This window comes from Myxocyprinus asiaticus, chromosome 6 (genome assembly GCF_019703515.2).
Source record: "Myxocyprinus asiaticus isolate MX2 ecotype Aquarium Trade chromosome 6, UBuf_Myxa_2, whole genome shotgun sequence".
Lineage (NCBI taxonomy): Eukaryota > Metazoa > Chordata > Actinopteri > Cypriniformes > Catostomidae > Myxocyprinus > Myxocyprinus asiaticus.
In genome coordinates, this window is record NC_059349.1 from 54,988,741 (window position 1) to 55,007,705 (window position 18,965).

Consider the following 18,965-nt stretch of genomic DNA (forward strand, 5'->3'; position numbering starts at 1 on the left):
AGATGAGAAGAGATGAGAAGAAAAGAGAAGAGAAGAGATGAGAAGAGAAGAGATGAGAAGAGATGAGAAGAAAAGAGAAGAGAAGAGATGAGAAGATAATAGATAAGAAGAGAAGAGATGAGAAGAGATGAGAAGAGAAGAGATGAGAAGAGAAGAGAAGAGATGAGAAGAGAAGAGAAGAGATGAGAAGAGAAGAGATGAGAAGAGAAGATAATAGATAAGAAGAGAAGAGATGAGAAGAGATGAGAAGAGAAGAGAAGAGATGAGAAGAGAAGAGATGAGAAGAGAAGAGATGAGAAGAGATGAGAAGAAAAGAGAAGAGAAGAGAAGATAATAGATAAGAAGAGAAGAGATGAGAAGAGATGAGAAGAGAGAGAAGAGATGAGAAAGAGAAGAGAGAGAGAGAAGAGAAGAAAGAGATGAGAAGAGATGAGAAGAGAAGAGAAGAGAAGAGAAGAGAAGAGAAGAGAAGAGATGAGAAGAGAAGAGATGAGAAGAGAAGATAATAGATTAGAAGAGAAGAGATGAAAAGAGAAGAGAAGAGATGAGAAGAGAAGAGAAAAAAGAGATGAGAAGAGAAGAGAAGAGAAGAGATGAGAAGAGATGAGAAGAGATGAGAAGAGAAGATAATAGATTAGAAGAGAAGAGATGAAAAGAGAAGAGAAGAGATGAGAAGAGAAGAGAATAGATAAGAAGAGATGCAACGCAAACAGACGAGATGAGAAGAGAATAGATGTGAGGAGAAAAGTGAAGAGTTGAGAAGAGATGCAATGTGAAGAAGAGAAAAAAAGAGGAGAAGAAGAGATGAGAAAAGCAGAGAAGAGACAAGAAGAGAAAATAAGAAAAGGAGAGATGAGAAGAGTCGCAACACGAAGAGATAAGATAAGAAGTGAGGAGAACAAAAGAGACAAGATGAGAAAAGAGAAGAGACTGGATGAGACAGGTCTGGAGATTTCTTGCAGGAGTTCATGTCATTAAGACTCATTTGGTTTGTTTAGTGTCTCTAAATCAAGTTTGTCCTCACAGGGACATTCAGTCCTCAAATCAACAGCAGGAATGTCTCATTTCAGTTTACCAGAGACACAACACGAATTTATAAATGAATTAAAAAAAAGTCAGACTTAAAAATGTCTGGATGTCATTATGTTACAAAATATCAAAGCAAATGTCATTTATAGGAACAAGCACTCTTTTAGGATCAAGTTCATCAGTGTGTTAGTGTTGAAAGTAAATGTGCTGAACTCCACCTGTGGTTCCTCTGATATGACATAAGCAGGAAAGACCTGGAACACTAAACAGAGGAATTTAATTAAAGACAGTTCTGCAGCACAGATCACACACACACACACACACACACACACACACACACACACACTGATGTCTTTGCGCGCACACACACACATACACACACACACACAGATGTCTTTGCACGCACACACACACATATACACACTGATGTCTTTGCACACACACACACACACACACTGATGTCTTTGCGCGCGCACACACACACACACACACACACACTGATGTCTTTGCACGCACACACACACACACACACACACACACACACACTGATGTCTTTGCACACACACACACACACACACACTGATGTCTTTGCACACACACAAACACACAAACACACAAACACACACACTGATGTCTTTGCACACACACAAACACACAAACACACAAACACACACACACGGATATCTTTGCACACACACAAACACACACACACACACACACACACACACACAAAGATGTCTTAGCCCACACACACACACACACACACACACACACTAATGTCTTTGCACACACACAAACACACAAATACACACACACTGATGTCTTTGCACACACAGAGCCTCTTTCTTTAAGAAACAGATCTCAGGTCAGTCTGTGAGATGAAAGTAGATGCATTTAGAATCTGACTCAAACACACTAATGCTGCTGTTTTTGAAGAGAATCCTGAATTGAAAATGAAGAAACATTACATGTTTAACAGATTATAAGATGATACTGAGCATGTTTACATGCATGATCTTACACCGATCATGCTAAATATGCTAACAGCATGTGTGGTTATGGAAACACTTTAGATGGTTTTTCTTTTTCTGGGGAAAGTCATAAATGGCTTAAGCCAAAACCGACTGATATATGAAGAGTTTTACCCATTACCTCCATTTTTGGGTTACATGTAAACACCTTTACTGGCATTCTTACTGGCTTATCCAATGTTTACAAGTGTTGTGCGCATGACTGTTTACGTTTTGCTGTTAAAATCAGAGAATAACCGGATTTTTATTTTCTCCCAAAACACTCAATACTGCAGCAACAAAAACTCCCATAGCACTTTTCTAAACACGTTATGAGGTCATAATGTCGCTCAATGTCCAAAGATTGATTTTAAGGTAATTTCATCGAACTTTTAATAACTTTTAAAATTTTGTAAATGAATGAAGCTAATGAGAATCCCTGAAATTATTACATTGATTTTGAGACAAAATAATATTTGTCATTTTCAATTTTGTTCAAGGTGACATTACATCATAAATTAGCATAATTCATTCTGATTCAAAGTAATGTCCAGCATCATCCAATCACTGTCAACCATGTTAAAATAAAATGATACATTATAAATTCTGAATCTATGTACTGATTATCATTGTCACATGTCTGTCAAACATGTTGAGTGATCCAAACATCATCTGCAGCCTAAAACTGAACAATAGCTCATTTTTTAGAGACCTGCCTAAAGTAAAAACAGATATAAAGTTTTTGGCTATTTGCGGCTTATAGCAGCAGTTATCGGAGCATAAAATAAATGTTTCTGATATGCCTGACGCGAGCGCATGGGCAATGCGTGGTCCTGTTGTACATCCATTACGTGCGCTCTTGCATTACTCTGGCGGTAACAAACCTCAGACCACAAGAGGGCAATAGATTTTTTAGGCAACTACGAAACCGGTGCTGCGTCCGAAACTAGGAAAATGCTGCCTTTGGAGGCTGTATACAGAGACAAGATGAAAACAAGGTGCTTTTCAAACTGTTCAGAGACCAGTTTCCTTAAGAGCTGCCAGTTAAGCCATTATCTGATTAGGCAGATAAGTCCAGATGTGGTAGATGCGTCAATAGTTGAGGAGTGGGGAGAGACACGGAGAAAAAACAAGTTCGTTTGAATGGACTGGGGACAAAAAGACATTTCAACGATTCAACTCAAATTGCTGCCCGAGTCGGCCATGACAGTTGTTGATTGAAAGAAGAAAATCCGCTCTAGCCGTTTTGAATTGAAAATATGTCATGTACAGTACATGATTCGTATGTCATTCATGAAAACATTAACGGAGCCGTTTTCAGCATATCAGGCTTAAGATAAAGAGTTAAGACATGGCTGTGGCCTTGAACAGTAAAGAATGTGTCCACACACTATCAGCTTCTCATTTAGATAACTGGGTAAATGTGTGTGTGTGTGTGTGGAGGACAGGCGTCAAAGTATCCTGAGGCCCTTAATAAAGCCGCTCTTTAAAGAGAACAGAGAGACATAAACAGCCATCATATCTCAACATAAGCTCATCCAGAGACATCACAACAGATAATGCTGTTAAAATAACCTCTCAGATAAACACAATCTGTTTCATTTGTGTGTGTGTGTGATGAGACTGGAGTCAAGCATAACTGAGGGTTGTACTAATTGTAATAGTAGTATTATTATTGCATAGAGTTGTGTAGTGTTGTATAGCGCTAGATTGTGAGTGTGTGGAGTTGAATAGGGAAGCTTGTGGCTGATCTGGGTGGAGACGGAGACGACACACACAAGAGGATTGTGGTCTGGCACTCATTCACACACAACCAACATCTCCTAATGGAAAACGGCTGCTGTATTTTGATTAGATTTGAACATTTTCTCAAGAAAATGTGTGCTTCATGCCAGTGCAGGACTCACCGGCTGGTGTGGATGGTTGCAAAATGGTTGGTAGAGTGTTGTAGACATAAACATAAATATATACTGTATATATATATATATATATATATATATATATATATATATATATATATATATATATATATACACACACTGATCAGCCACAACATTAAAACCACTGACAGGTGAAGTGAATAACATTTATTATCTCGTTACCATGGCACAGTCAGTTCTTGAATTTCATGTGTTGGAAGCAGGAAAAATGGGCAAGCGTAAAGATTTGAGCGACTTTGACAAGGGCCAAATTGTGATGGCTAGACGACTGGGTCAAAGCATCTCCAAAACGGCAGGTCTTGTGGGGTGTTCCCAGTATGCAGTGGTTAGTACCCACCAAAAGTGGTCCAAGGATGGACAGCCGGTGAGCCGGCGACAGGATTATGGGCACCCAAGGCTCACTGATATGCGAAGGCTAGCCCGTTTGGTCCAATCCCACAGAAGAGCTACTGTAGCACTAATTGCTGAAAAACTCAATGCTGGCCATGACTGACAGGTGTCGAACACACAGTGCATCGCAGCTTGCTGCGTAGCCGCAGACTGGTCAGAGTGCCCATGCTGACCCCTGTCCACCGCCGAAAGTGCCTACAATGGGCACGTGAGCTTCAGAACTGGACCATGGAGCAATGGAAGAAGGTGGCCTGGTCTGATGAATCACGTTTTCTTTTAGATGGACGGCCAGGTGTGTGTGCATCATTTACCTGGGGAAGAGATGGCAGCAGGATGCACTATGGGAAGAAGACAGGCCGGCAGAGGCAGTGTGATGCTCTGGGCAATGTTCTGCTGGGACACCTTGGGTCCTGGCATTCATGTGGATGTTACTTTGACACATACCACCTACCTAAAGATTGTTGCAGACCAGGTACACCCCTTCATGACAACGGTATTCCCTGATGGCAGTGGCCTCTTTCAGCAGGATAATGCGCCCTGCCACACTGCAAAAATTGTTCAGGAATGGTTTGAGGAACTTGAGAGTTCAAGGTGTTGACTTGGCCTCCAAATTTCCCAGATCTCAATCCGATTGAGCGTCTATGGGATGTGCTGGACCAACAAGTCCGATCCATGGAGGCCCCACCTCGCAACAGTACTTAAAGGATCTGCTGCTAACGTGTTTGTGCCAGATACCACAGGACACCTTCAGAGGTCTTGTGGAGTCCATGCCTCGACAGGTCAGAACTGTTTTGGAGGCACGAGGGGGACTTATACGATATTAGGCAGGTGGTTTTAACGTTGTGGCTGATCGATATATATAAACATTTCATCCAAAACGACACAGACATTCTGCTATAAACCCTTGAGTGATGAAAAACCAGCAAGTCTGTTGTGTTTTGAATGCTGGTCTGCTGGGTTTTTCAACAAGGCTTTTTGACTAGTTTAATCAGCAAGACTAATTTTGACTTCCTAACTAGCATTACTAGATAAAATGCATGCTGGTTAAGCTGATCTTTCCAGAATATCTCAATAATTTATTTTGCCATTAATACAATGATAATATAAAAGCCCATTATTTAATTTGGCAAACAACATGTCTTAATATCACATTTACTATTTTTCTCACAAAGGGGTCGTTATATTTGGGGGCCCTTATCATCAAAAAGTTTGATTAAGAGATTAATGACTGATGTCACGGAGTGTGTGATGTGTCAGTTCTCGGAGCAGCTACGTGTGCCAAAACATCTCCCTGAGTTCTCAACAAGTCTCCTGTGCATCAACAACATATTTAGTAAGTTAACACAATCATTGATGACCTGAAGCGATCGCTTACTCTGACATCTAGTGGTCACAGAGTGCAACTGAAGGATCAGTTTCTTGAACCAGAAAGTTCATTAACAGTTTAAAGAGATAGTCACACAAAAATGAAAATTCTGTCATCGTTTACTCACCCTCACATTGTTCCAAACAACATTCCTTCTTCTGTGAAACAAAAAAGGAGATGCCAGGTAGAACATTAGTTTCAGTCACCGTTCACTTGCAATACACTGAAAATAAAAAAGATACAATGAAAGTGAATGGTGACTGAGATTCTGCATTACATTGCCTTTTGTGTTCCACAGAAGAAACAAAGTCATACAGGTGTAGAATGACATGAGGGTGAGTAAATGATGATGGAATTAGAATTTGTGGGTGAAAAATTGACGTATCTTTGCACGTTTTCACGTAAAGTGCGGAGAAATACTTCCTAACATCGTCAGTTTGTTGATTTGCATGAGCACCCTTTATGTCAACATTAAATTATTTATCTGTGTTTTGTTGCAAAAGTAAACGCATTAGCTTTGACAGGTTAACTCAATATTTCAATTGACCACAAAACTCAAAGCGTGATGATTTCAGCAATATTTTATTCCAAAATAATAAAAACTCAAAATGAATCACATCAGTTGCATTCATTGTTGTTTTTTGCTTTCATATGCAGAGGTGCTGTGTGTTAGGCGTGCACTACAGAGCACTAGAAAAATACTACACCTCTGACCTTTTTCTTGTAGGGTCAAATGTAAGAAATGGTCAAATGGTCAGATCTAGAGATTTCTACTGCAAACCCTTATGTCTAAACTTTAATACAAAACCAAAAGCACGCTAGTGCGTTTCTGGTCCATTCTGTGACTACACTAAAGAGACAGAGTGGCCAAAAACACAAAACAAAAAAAAAAGCTTTTTTTTTAAATCTTTATGGGTTACAAAGTTACCAAAGGCAGCCCTTAATATAGTGGCATTGTTCCAACAAATTGTACATTTTTTGCATGTTTATTTTACGCAGTCATTTGGTGCAAGAAAAACAACTGTGAAACAACCATTGCGATAAAAATACTTTTATGATTCAAGTAAAAATAAGTATCTGAATTCTATAGGGGTAGTAGTTTCTGTTTTCTTAACTAACAAGCTTGGAAACTTTATACAGGACTTAAAAACCAATTCTTGATATGTTAACCTGATCAAAAATGTTTTTTCCAGACAGGTTACAAAGCCTAGCAACATGTTGGCACGTTGATTTCTTTCTTTTTTTTGTTGCTTTTTTCTTTCATACAAATTAAAATGTTTCAATGCATCAACATTCTCCACTTCAGAGTGTTGGACTATAAATAAACTGAAGTTGCATAAATTAAACACATTTAAATCATTCTGAAAAATCACAGATATTGTAAGGCTTTTTGTGTGTGTGTGTGTGTGTGTGTGTGTGTGTGTGTGTGTGTGTGTGTGTGGAAATGTTACTTTTCCCATTTTTAAGGTTTTGGAGAACAGAGAGTACATAAATTGCTGGCATGAAACTCTTCTCGCTGTAGATCACATGTTTGGTGCATTCTGGGTGGAGCTGATGATGCACTGAAATGAAATCTGACAGCTTGTGTCGTCTGAGGTTAAAGGTCGTGGGTTAGTACTCTCAGCTGATGACCACCAGGAAGGTTTGGACTTTATTCCTAAATGACATAGAAACAGAAAAACATGAGTCAATGAAATCAAACTAAAGGAAGGGTTTTCTGCCAGTTAGTGAGTCAGAAGAATGAAAACCATCTCGAGTGAAACATGTACATGTTACATACAGTATGACAGATGTATTATAGTAGATATTTGTGCAGCCAGCAGTGTGCATAAATGCAAAACGGGTGTTTGTTTGGCACAACGCAAACATATTTATTAATATACTTTGAGGTTATTCAGTTTTGATGTTTGAAATAAATTATTGGTAACAAAATGATTATTTTATGTCTTTTTGTAACACCATGGTCAGGTTTGACTGTAAGCAAAAACTGACGCTTCAAAACAGTAAAAAAAAAAAAAAAAAAAGCTAAACTTTAACAAATAATAGTTTGATAATGTCTACATATATATAAATACATAACTTGCCATGTAAACACGAAAAAATATTTTGACTTGATTCGATAAGTCTAAGTGGTCGTAAAAAAAAGCAACACCTTTGCTGTTTCACAGTCAAAATTTACCGACCATAGGAAATGAATGGTAAAGAGTGAAAAACAGAGCAGTTTTTTTATTTGCCAAATACAATATATAAATGAGCTACAATGCAGAGCAAACACACACAAAAATAAAGGGGTGAGACTATAAACCATGAAGAGTACAAAACATAAACCCCACACACTTACACACAAAAATGACACTATAACAGAGCTTTTTTTTTTTAAATGTTGTCAAACAAAACCTATAAATCAGCCACAATGCAGAAAACACAAACATAAAATGTAGGGGTAAGACCATAACACACCCACAATGCAATGCACGTGCGCGTGCACACGCACAAACACAAACACACAAACACACACGCTCACTCACAGACCAAAGAACAAAGTCTGAGTCTTCTGTTTTATACACCAATTGAATTTCTGCTCATTTCTGTTTATTACTGTTCACTTTCTTGACATTATTATTAATTTAGTTTGAGTTATTACATTTATATTTTTGAAATAAATGATTGGTAACAGTCATTTAATTATTCTATGTCTCCTCTTTGTAACACCATGGTCAGGTTTGACTGTAAGCATAATGTGACATTATTGCTTACTGTTACAAAAAAAGCTAAACTTTGACAAATAATAGTTTGATAATGTCTAAATATATATCCAAATACATTACTTGTGATAAAATATTGAATTTGTACACAGTGGGTGGCTGCATAGAACACTGCCGCCATCTACTGGCTATTATTGTCATGACATGATTTTCAAGTCATGTTATTTTTCTTTTCACCAGATGGCAGCAATCTGCCCACAATACATGACACACTGTCATATTTTCTTCATGTTTCAACTTATAGAAGTTTTTTCTGTAGTGAATTTACATAAATGTGCTTATTTGCATATGCAAATGAATGGTGAAATCGAGAAATGTATATGTAAATAAGATCTAAAAAAAAAAAAAAAAAAAATCTCAAAAGTAGTGCAACATTTGATTGTTTTTACTTCAGAGTGGAAGAAAAGTTATAATTTCTTAAAAACTGTACTGTTTCCGGTCAAAAATGACAGCGAACAGTAAAGTGGCCTTTCTTTAATCAATGAAATAGTTATTTTGATACACTGGATTATCAAAAAATAGACATTACCAATGGATATTCCATATTTTGTTGTTGATTGTCCAGCAAAAATAACTATTTCATAATACTGTTCCCGTGATATAAAATTACTCATACCAGGAAATACGATTTTGGACACACAGCTCAAAATTGTTCTCGATTCTGAGCCGATAGAGGGAAACTACACAATTAGAAAGAATCTTAAAGATAACTGTTTATTATTTTAAGATCTATGCATCATATCACATTGTATTTGGGCTCGTTTAAATCGGGAGCATCTGCTTTTTTCATATTGTGTTTATGTTTCATGAAGTTACAAGTGAAAAACGTGAAAAAAGCCATATCTGTTTACATCTTATAAACTCTTTTCTGGCTTTTACTTGATAAATATTTTGTCTACATGCTTGTTGAATTCTGTTCAAATATGATGTTGTATGATGTTTTAATCATATGTTTGACAGTATGGTGTACAGTAAATTATCATATTTTATGAGGGTCTGGGTATCTCAGCGAGTATTAACGCTGACTACCACACCTGGAGTCATGAGTTCGAATCCAGGGCATGTTGAGTGACTCCAGCCAGGTCTCCTAAGCAACCAAATTGGCCTGGTTGCTAGGGAGGGTAGAGTCACATGAGGTAACCTCCTCGTGGTCGCTATAATGTGGTTCTCACTCTCGCGTGGTGAGTTGTGCGTGGATGCCGTGGAGAACAGCGTGAAGCCTCCACACGCGCTACGTCTCCATGGTAACGCACTCAACAAGTCACGTAATAAGATGCACAGATTGACGGTCTCAGACGCGGAGGCAACTGAGATTCGTCCTCCGCCACCCGGATTGAGGCGAGTCACTACGCCACCACGAGGACTTAGAGCACATTGGGAATTGGGCATTCCAGATTGGGGAGAAAAATTTTCATAAAATCATTTTATATTTTATGAAAAGGGAACACTTCTAATTTGTCTGCCAATTAAAAAGCACCTGTTCAGAGTTGTTTAAGTCTATATGCATTGTAAAGTAGAGCTTCTATGCTTTAAAAAGATACCCATTTTGTGTTGGCCTAACGAGTAGTTTTTAATTAATTTGGCTACGGTATATGACAGATTTTTTTTCTATAATAATAATAAATAAAATTTACGTAAATCTCTATAGGACTGGGGGCTGCGGGGGGTGTCCCGTACGCCAGTGAAACGTGAGGTGTAAATGCAGCCTAATAGACCTGCTGCTGTCTAGTATTTTGTTAATATTAATCAAACAACAATAACTGGATAACTTTAGTAGTGTTTAAAAGTATGAATACATTGTAATCAGTAATTTAAGTAGTTTTCTGTTACATTTCTGTATGTTTACTTGAGTACTTGATACTGCTGTAAAAAACTTCAAGCACTGTTGTGTCTGACTTGTTTTATTTGTGAATAATTACTTGAGAACTTAAATCAATATTTACTCATATTAGATAGTACTTTGTTGTGGTATCGAATTTGGTATTAAGAATCATCATATGGCTTTTATACATTATGCAAAATTGACATTATAACTGAAATATACACAGAGTGAATTGGAATCTAATCAAATTGTGAGCTTGTGAATTGGATACCCAGTCCAAGGTCTTTCTGTATAACAAACACCTCTACAAAACATCATATAATATTCAAACACTGAGCTTTCCTATACGTCCATGACCCGAAGGACATTTCACACTATGCATCACATGTACAGACACATGTGAAGACTTGCAGCAACATGTGAGAGTTATGAAATGCATATCTGTCCATGAACGTCATCATGCAGGTCTGAAGCTCTGAACACGCAACACATAACAAATGGACAAAGATCTCAGAGGAAACGGCGAGTTTAGTCGAGTCTGACTCAAAGAAAAGTTTCAGAGTCAGTACAGTTATAGTTCAAAGGTCACTAAGAACAAGTCAATGGTCACATACTGTAAGCACAGGTCAGGTGTTTCCTGGTCTCTCCAGTGCACTACTAATAACATCTGGCAGGCAGAGTTCATGCTATCTTGCATGATATTACATGCCAATACTACATACTATGAACTATGTACTTTCGCATCAGCAAAGTACAAACTTTGTGTGCAGTAAAAGTATGTGAATCGGGATGTAGCTTCAGCTGTGTTGAGGTTGACATGTCATTTAGTGCAGAGGAGATAAAGCAAGGTTTGAAATATCATTTCTGAAAGTGGACACACTTGTTAGATGTGTCAATTGAAACCAAAGCAATGCAGCACGTAGACAACATCAATCAAGATAAGCACGCGAAGACGGTAGCATGCAGATCGGATGGCAGGCACACCTGAAGCACCCTTACCTGTGTGACTGACACATCACCTGCAATAGGTGACATCTCCGACTCTTTATGTACCACAACTTTAGTGACGGACATGTCTGGGTGCTGCGCTTTAGCTTCTTTAATGGCCTCAGCCAGAGCCTGAGAGCGCAACACCACACGCCACCAGCAGAGGGAGACAGAGGACGCGGGTAATGATTGACAAATTAAAAAAAGAAGAAATCAATTAGAAATGAATTAATGCTACTGATCTATTCATTGAATTTTAGCACTACAGACACATAATGATTTCAAGGTGCCTTAAAAAGTATCAAAACTATGCATGATTTCAATGCAACTGCTGCATGCATTATAAAGTGTATTAAATATATACAGTCTATAGAACACGGCTGGCTTAAAGGATTGGTTCACCCAAAAATGTAAATTCAGTCATTGTTTACTCACCCCTGTGTTGTTATAACCCTGTATGACTTTCTTTCTTTTTCTGAACACAAAGGGAGAAATTGTGAACAAATGTTGTGCTCAGTGATGTCATACAATGGCAGTTTATGTTGACCACCTCTTCAAACTTCAAAAGAACACAAAAGTATAATTCAGAAGTCTAATAAATTATTCATGAGACTCATGATTGTTATGAAAGTATACGATAAGATTTGATGAGAAACAAACTGAAATCTAATGTATTATTTAGTGAGAATGTTCACTGACCGTTGATCTCCTGTGTGCGTTCATGATAGGACACGAGAGCAACAGTTCACGCAGCCCCCTCACGACATTGGGGCGTTCAAGCGAAAACTCGTTTTGTTTATCTAAAAACAGGTCCTCCACAGCGATAGTGACAACAGAACACAACACAACTGCACACAAAACAGAGAACAGAACTGACTAAACATGTCTGAAGAGTTTGTAGTCCAAGAATTGATGCATTTCTGTGCCTAGCCTTATTTTTTTTTAAAGTTTTTGGACAAGTGATCGATAGAATGTCCCATCACTCGTCACGGCTTGTTAGGACAAAAACTCTGATTAACAGAAAATATACCTTTTATTGCATATTGTTCGCGGTCAGTTAAGGACACGGTGTGACTGTGGCATCCTGTAGCCTCCTCTATGTTTCTGTTTGATTTCCGAATACTCCGATCAAAAAAATAAGGCTGGGCATAGAAATGCATCAATTCTTGGACTACAAACTCTTCAGACATGTTTAGAACGTTCTGTTCTCTGTTTTGTGTGCAGCTGTCACTATCGTTGTGGACGACTTGTTTTTAGATAAACAAAACGAGTTTTCGCTTGAACCAATGTCGTGAGGGGTCTGCGTGAACTGTTGCTCTCGTGTCCTATCATGAACGCACACAGGAGATCAACGGTCAGTGAACGTTTTCACTAAATAATACTTTAGATTTCAGTTTGTTTCTCATCAAATCTTATCGTATACTTTCATAACAATCATGAGTCTCATGAATAATTTATTAGACTTCTGAATTATACTTTTGTGTTCTTTTGAAGCTTGAAGAGGTGGTCACCATAAACTGCCATTGTATGACATCACTGAGCACAACATTTATTCACAATTTCTCCCTTTGTGTTCAGAAAAAGAAAGAAAGTCATATAGGGTTATAACAACACAGGGGTGAGTAAACAATGACTGAATTTACATTTTTGGGTGAACTAATCCTTTAATATTTGTGTATTTGCACTAAAATGAATTAAAAGTGTGTCAGAGGAAGCATAATTTCAACCAAACACCCTGTGTTGCAGTGTAGCTTCATAATGTTTAATTATGTACAGTAAAATTAATTTTGTTTTAATTTCCAGCAAAATCCTTTGGAATACTTACAGCAATGTATATACACAATATTGCCCATCACTAATATAGATGGGTTAGTCTGATATAGTACTGTCAGAAAGATCTAATTTGCAAAGAGAAGACTTAAAAGAGATACGTCAACCAATAATGAAAATTCTGTCATCATTTACTCACCCCAATGTCATTCCAAAGCTGTATGACTTTCTTTCTTGTTGAATTTTTGAATAATATCCAGGCCTCTCTTTCTCATAAAATGAAAGTAAAAGGAGACTAGGGCTTGTTCCACTCTAAAGAAGTCATACGTGTTTGGAAGGACACGAGTGTGAGTAAACGATGACATAATTTTCATTTTTACATGAACAATTCCTTTTCAGTCCAATTCCTAGCCGTTCAGAGAAAAGATGCAGGAGTTCCTTCAATATGTATCTTGATATCTTGATGTATAAGTCGTGTTTATTTCAGCCAGTCGCTGTACCTGGTCGTGGTCGATGTCTGCGTCTCCAGTGATTACAATCCGCTTTTCAATCCGTGTCTCTGAAATTCCGTCCTTCACCGTCTGACACATGGAGAGACGAAGTTTTGAGAACTCAGACACGACACGACTTTAAATGATAATCGCTCTTATTTACAAGAACGAAGACAAAAATTAGACTGTCCAGTCACAAACGGCAAAGATCAAGGAACCTGGGATGGGGAGATTATAGAACGATGGATTCATGGATGGACGTAAAGAGAGACAGAGAGAGAGAACTTTTTTTTACATTTGGAAACACTTCTGTTAAAATCTATGATTTTGGAGCAAAAGTACAGGTAAAAAAGGTGTCATATATTACCAATTCTCCAAGGGAATGCAAACTTTTGAGCACAACTGTATATAGATATATGGAGAAAAACACTTGAACATAGAACTGACAGCAGATCAGTCAAGATGGTCTTACAAAGCGACTTCACTGACCTTCGTGATGTGTGTGGTGGTTGTAGTACTGTTGTTCTCTGATGTGATGGTCTGAGCGCTCATTAAAACTCCTGGATCTGAGTCACCATTGGCATCAACCTGCACAAAAACCAAAAAGCAAGAGGGACATTAGAAAAGGCCTTCATACTAGACCGAATATTTCAGCACTTCTCGAATCGATGACAATCGTAGAATTTAGAGTGTGTTACCTCCGATGACTCGTATGTGATGGTCTTGGTCTCGGTGTGAACTACAGGAACGTCTTTAACCTTCTCATCCAGCACCGGCTCCTCTGACTGTTCACACTAAAACAGAAAAATCACACTATACATCAACTACTGTATATACAGTGCAATATATAATCAGTTGTATAATCTACATCGCCACTTCAAAGACATATTGTACCTCTCGAGTGCAGCACAATCATGCAGAATACTTCGCCACAGAAGTAAATGTGTGCTATCATGTGAGCAGGCATTCACAAACGCTGTAAGAAACCTCGTGATTGTAATATTTCTGGACTACACAGTGCCAGAAATATATCCACTATTCAACGAAGTGAAAAGACAGAAAAAGAAGCTTTTTAAGCCACTCACATGAGTGTCGAAACTTCCACAACAAATGGAAAATGAGTGCAGCTTACGAATAAATTCGACCACGTGCTACAGTGTGTTATAATGAAGTCTGTGATCATGCACTGTTGTGATGTACAGATGTGTAGTTATCACAATGATTTGTGACTGATCAAACACTGCTAATCCTAAATAAGATAATTATTTGATTCATTAGTAAGAGCATGTGCCAGACGCAGATACACACGGTGGTGTTACGTTACCCTTGTAAACACAGGGTTTGGTTACCTCTAGAGGAGGTAATGTAGAGGATTTGTGCACTTCCTGATTCACCTCATTTACTTCCTGTATATCTTCCTCTTTGTTTGTTCCACAATCCAACTCGCTTCCTTCCTCCTCCTCTTTTTTATAAGTAACGTTTGACTTTTGGCAACTTGATTGCTCGTCCAAATGGGTAGGTAAAGGAAATGCTTTGTCTTCAAAGTAGGCAATCTCCTCTTGAGGTTGGTCTGCTCTTTTGTTCCATTCAGACAATGATATGAACTTTGTATTAAGTGTAAATTCTCCACAGGGCTGGCTCACCACTTGGCTCTCCAAGATAATATGTTCCTCATCATTTAAGTCCAACTTGTCAATGTCACCAACCACTTCATCAACCCACTCTTGATTGAAATTCTCAATGCTGTCATGGAATAAATCCAACATCTCATTAGAGTTCACATTCTCCAACATCTCCTCATCTTGGGTTACTAAAGAGGTTTCTTCTCCACCAACGAAAGTAACAATTTCAGTTCCCTCGATTTCCCCTTCAACCTCAATACCTTGATGTTTTTGATCCCAGATCAACACAGTGTGTTCAACCAATTCTTCACAGGGCTGCCTCAAAACTTGGGTCTCCAAGATGATGGGTTCCTCCACAGGTTCTTCTTCATTTAAGTCCAAGTGTTGATAATAGTTTAACTTTTCACTGTCCCCAACGGATTCATCAACCAACTTTTGATTGGAATTCTCAAGTTTGTCATAGGACAATCCTGGCATCTCATTAGAGTTCACATTCTCCAACAACTCCTCCCAGACTTGGGTTTCAGAAAAGGTTTCTTCTCTCCCAAGGGGAGTATCCATTTCAGTTTCCTCGATCTCCTCTGCAAACTCAATTCTTTGGTGTTCATGATCCCAGATCTGGACAGTCTGCCTCTCAAATTGAGTCTCCAAGATGATGGGTTCCTCCACAGGTTCTTCTTCATTTAAGTCAAAGTGTTGAGAATAGTTTAACTTTTCACTGTCCCCAACGGATTCATCAACCAACTCTTGTTTGGAATTCTCAAGTTTGTCATAGGACAATCCTGGCATCTCATTAGAGTTCACATTCTCCAACAACTCCTCCCAGACTTGGGTTTCAGAAAAGGTTTCTTCTCTCCCAAGGGGAGTATCCATTTCAGTTTCCTCGATCTCCTCTGCAAACTCAATTCTTTGGTGTTCATGATCCCAGATCTGGACAGTCTGCCTCTCAAATTGAGTCTCCAAGATGATGGGTTCCTCCACAGGTTCTTCTTCATTTAAGTCAAAGTGTTGAGAATAATTGAACTTTTCAATGTCCCCAATGGCTTCATCAACCAACTCTTGATTGGAATTCTCAAGTTTATCATAGGACAATCCTGGCATCTCATTAGAGTTCACATTCTCCAACAACTCCTCCCAGTCTTGGGTTTCAGAGAAGGTTTCTTCTCTCCCAAGCGGAGTATCTATTTCAGTTTCCTCGATCTCCTCTGCAAACATTTGGTGTCTCTCATGCCAGATCTGGACAGTCTGTTCATCCATTTCTCCACAGGGCTGCCTCTCAACTTGGGTCTCCAAGATGATGATTTCCTCTACACGTTCCTCTTCATTACAGTACAAGTGTTGAGAATAATCAAAGTTCTTAATGTCCCCAACCACTTCATCAACCCACTCTTGATGGGAATTCTCAACGTTGTCATTGTAAAATACTGGCATCTCATTAGAGTTCACGTTCTCCAACATCACCTCCTCCTCGTCTTGAGTTTTTGAAGAGATCTCTTTCAGGGCACCGGGTTCAGTATCCTTAATCTCTTCTTCAGAGTCAATACTTTGGTCTGGCTGTTCCCATGAAAGGACAATGTGTTTGTCCATTTCTACAACACCACCACCATCTTCTTCTTCATGGCACATCGCTTCTTGGTTTCCAGCAAGAATCCCTTTGGTCTGATAAGAGGTTTGTACAGGAAGCCAATCAGATTCCACAGGTACTGCCCAACCAATAAAGGGTTCAATGCAGCTTTTGGCTCCCAGCACATCTTCTTCCAGAATGGCACATTCTTTTACCTTTTTTTCAACTATACTTTCATCTTCTACACTAGATGAACGTGCAGAGCATCTCCCCATTGCGATAGCTTCATTCAAAGCCACAATGTACTTTTCTTTTTCGCCAACAGAGGGCGCTAAGCTCATATCTTCTGCCCTCTCAACCTCATACTGCATCTTCACACATTGGATCTCTCTCTCTGTGGTCTTCTCAGTTATGGTCTCTGATGAAGTTTCCTTCACCTCCTCTATGACCCCTGACTCCAAAAACACCTCCTCCTGCAGTTCAACTGAACTCTTAGACAACAAAGAGCACTTTATATCACTGTCACAAGTGTTCACTACAAAGTATACTTGCTTACAATACAGCATACTACAAGTGTAGGGTCCAAATTCAGGGCAGTGCAGGTTGTAGTGTCATTCTCAGTATGTTTCTTTTTTAAGCCAATAAAGGAGAAACTTGGGTGGAATTAGAATATCGACATTCAGGGTTCCCACACTTTTTGACCAATGACATTTCATGTTTTTCCATGACCTCTAAAGTCATTTTGGATTGCTGTACACATATTTTCTTAAATCATTTTTAATTTGACCAATTTGTAAATGCATCATTCAAACGATTTGTTTATCGCTTTGACCTATTAATTGACTCACGAATCATAAATCACTATGGCTTGCGACCAAGTTTTACTCCACACAACAGCAAAATCTAGCTGATGAGATCATTTTAAGCAGAAGAAAACTAGAAAAAAATAGAAATTCCCTTGACTTTGCCAAGATTGTAAGATCTGATCAATTTCCATGACTTTTCTAGGATTAGAAGTCACAAATATTGAATTCCCTGATATTGTTCTAGGCTTTCCATAATGGGTTAAGCCTCTTTTGATCTGTGAGGTGTTTACAAAACCTGCATGTGAATCTAAGCTTGACTTAAGCTGTCCTATCTGAATGACAAGCGCTCAATGTTTCTCCGGCTTGTCTTGACAAGATTCCCTGTAATAACTGTGACACGATTAGATTTCAGCCCTAATGCCAGCGGCTGTGATATACATTCACATTTTGCATATTTGTGTTTCATATTTCACTTCCTTTGAGCTGTTGTTCCAGATTTTCTGAACATAAATTTGTTGATTTATTGAAGGTCTTAAAAGAAACGACAGTGGTAAAATTATCAATGATTTGGGGGGGGGGGGTGCAACAAATCAAACTCTCGCTCACTTTATTCACTCTGGGAAAAGTCTAAGCTTCAATAAATCAGACCCTAATGAATCATTTATAAAAAAATATCAAATCACAAATACAACATCATAAAACAAGCAGCAGATGATATTTAAGAACAGATTTATGAGCGAGCGGCTAAAATAAAAGTCTGGATTTAGACCAATATGGAGCCAATCCAAAAACAGCAACATAATCCTCACATATGTTGTGCAGGACAGCTTTGATCTGAAAACAGATGCTGTGGTTCTGCGATTATGATGCACTCACAGCAACTGAGCAAAATGTGTTATTAGGCCAGAAACCAACTCTATCCTTGCCTATGGAACTCCTGTCATAAGTAAATAAATAATATTACATTCAAAAATACAAGCTTAACTTGTATTAAACCCGGTACATTCCTTTAAAACACACTGTTGGTAAGAAACCCCCAGATAAGTGTTTATTCTGTCTGACAGTAAATAGCAGAGTTCAGTTCAGTCATTTTATCTGATTAATCTGTGAGTTTCCCAGACAGATTAAATAAATCCTGACAGAATCTCACAGTCAGATGTGATTCTCCTCAGAAAATCCCTTTGAGTCTAAAGACTTCAGGTAACGCTCTGACCGGCCAAACCGCAGTGAGACAAACATACTGAGGCATTTCATTAAACACACTGTGGGGAACAAACGCTTACAGATGATAATATGTAAAAAAAAAAAAAAAAGAAAAAGCTTTCCCGCTTATTGCAAAAGTTGGATTCTTGGAGATGCTTCATTGTCACTACGGTAAATAATCTCTGAGCTTCTCGACAGAC

The 18,965-nt window shown here is 38.4% G+C and overlaps 1 protein-coding gene across 3 annotated transcripts in view; it reads right to left on the reverse strand.

The window, feature by feature from the left end:
- Positions 1-6,301: 6,301 nt before the first annotated feature.
- Positions 6,302-18,965, reverse strand: part of LOC127443010 (band 4.1-like protein 3) — an 83,590-nt gene continuing 70,926 nt past the window's right edge. For all 3 annotated transcript variants that reach the window (XM_051701473.1, XM_051701472.1, XM_051701471.1), the window contains 6 exons: positions 14,920-17,247; positions 14,269-14,364; positions 14,060-14,158; positions 13,580-13,660; positions 11,322-11,441; positions 6,302-7,392 (listed from right to left, as the gene is read on the reverse strand). In XM_051701473.1, the coding sequence (XP_051557433.1) occupies positions 7,387-7,392; positions 11,322-11,441; positions 13,580-13,660; positions 14,060-14,158; positions 14,269-14,364; positions 14,920-17,247 (2,730 nt within the window). In that variant the 3' untranslated portion in view covers positions 6,302-7,386. The remainder of the gene's footprint in view (positions 7,393-11,321; positions 11,442-13,579; positions 13,661-14,059; positions 14,159-14,268; positions 14,365-14,919; positions 17,248-18,965) is intronic.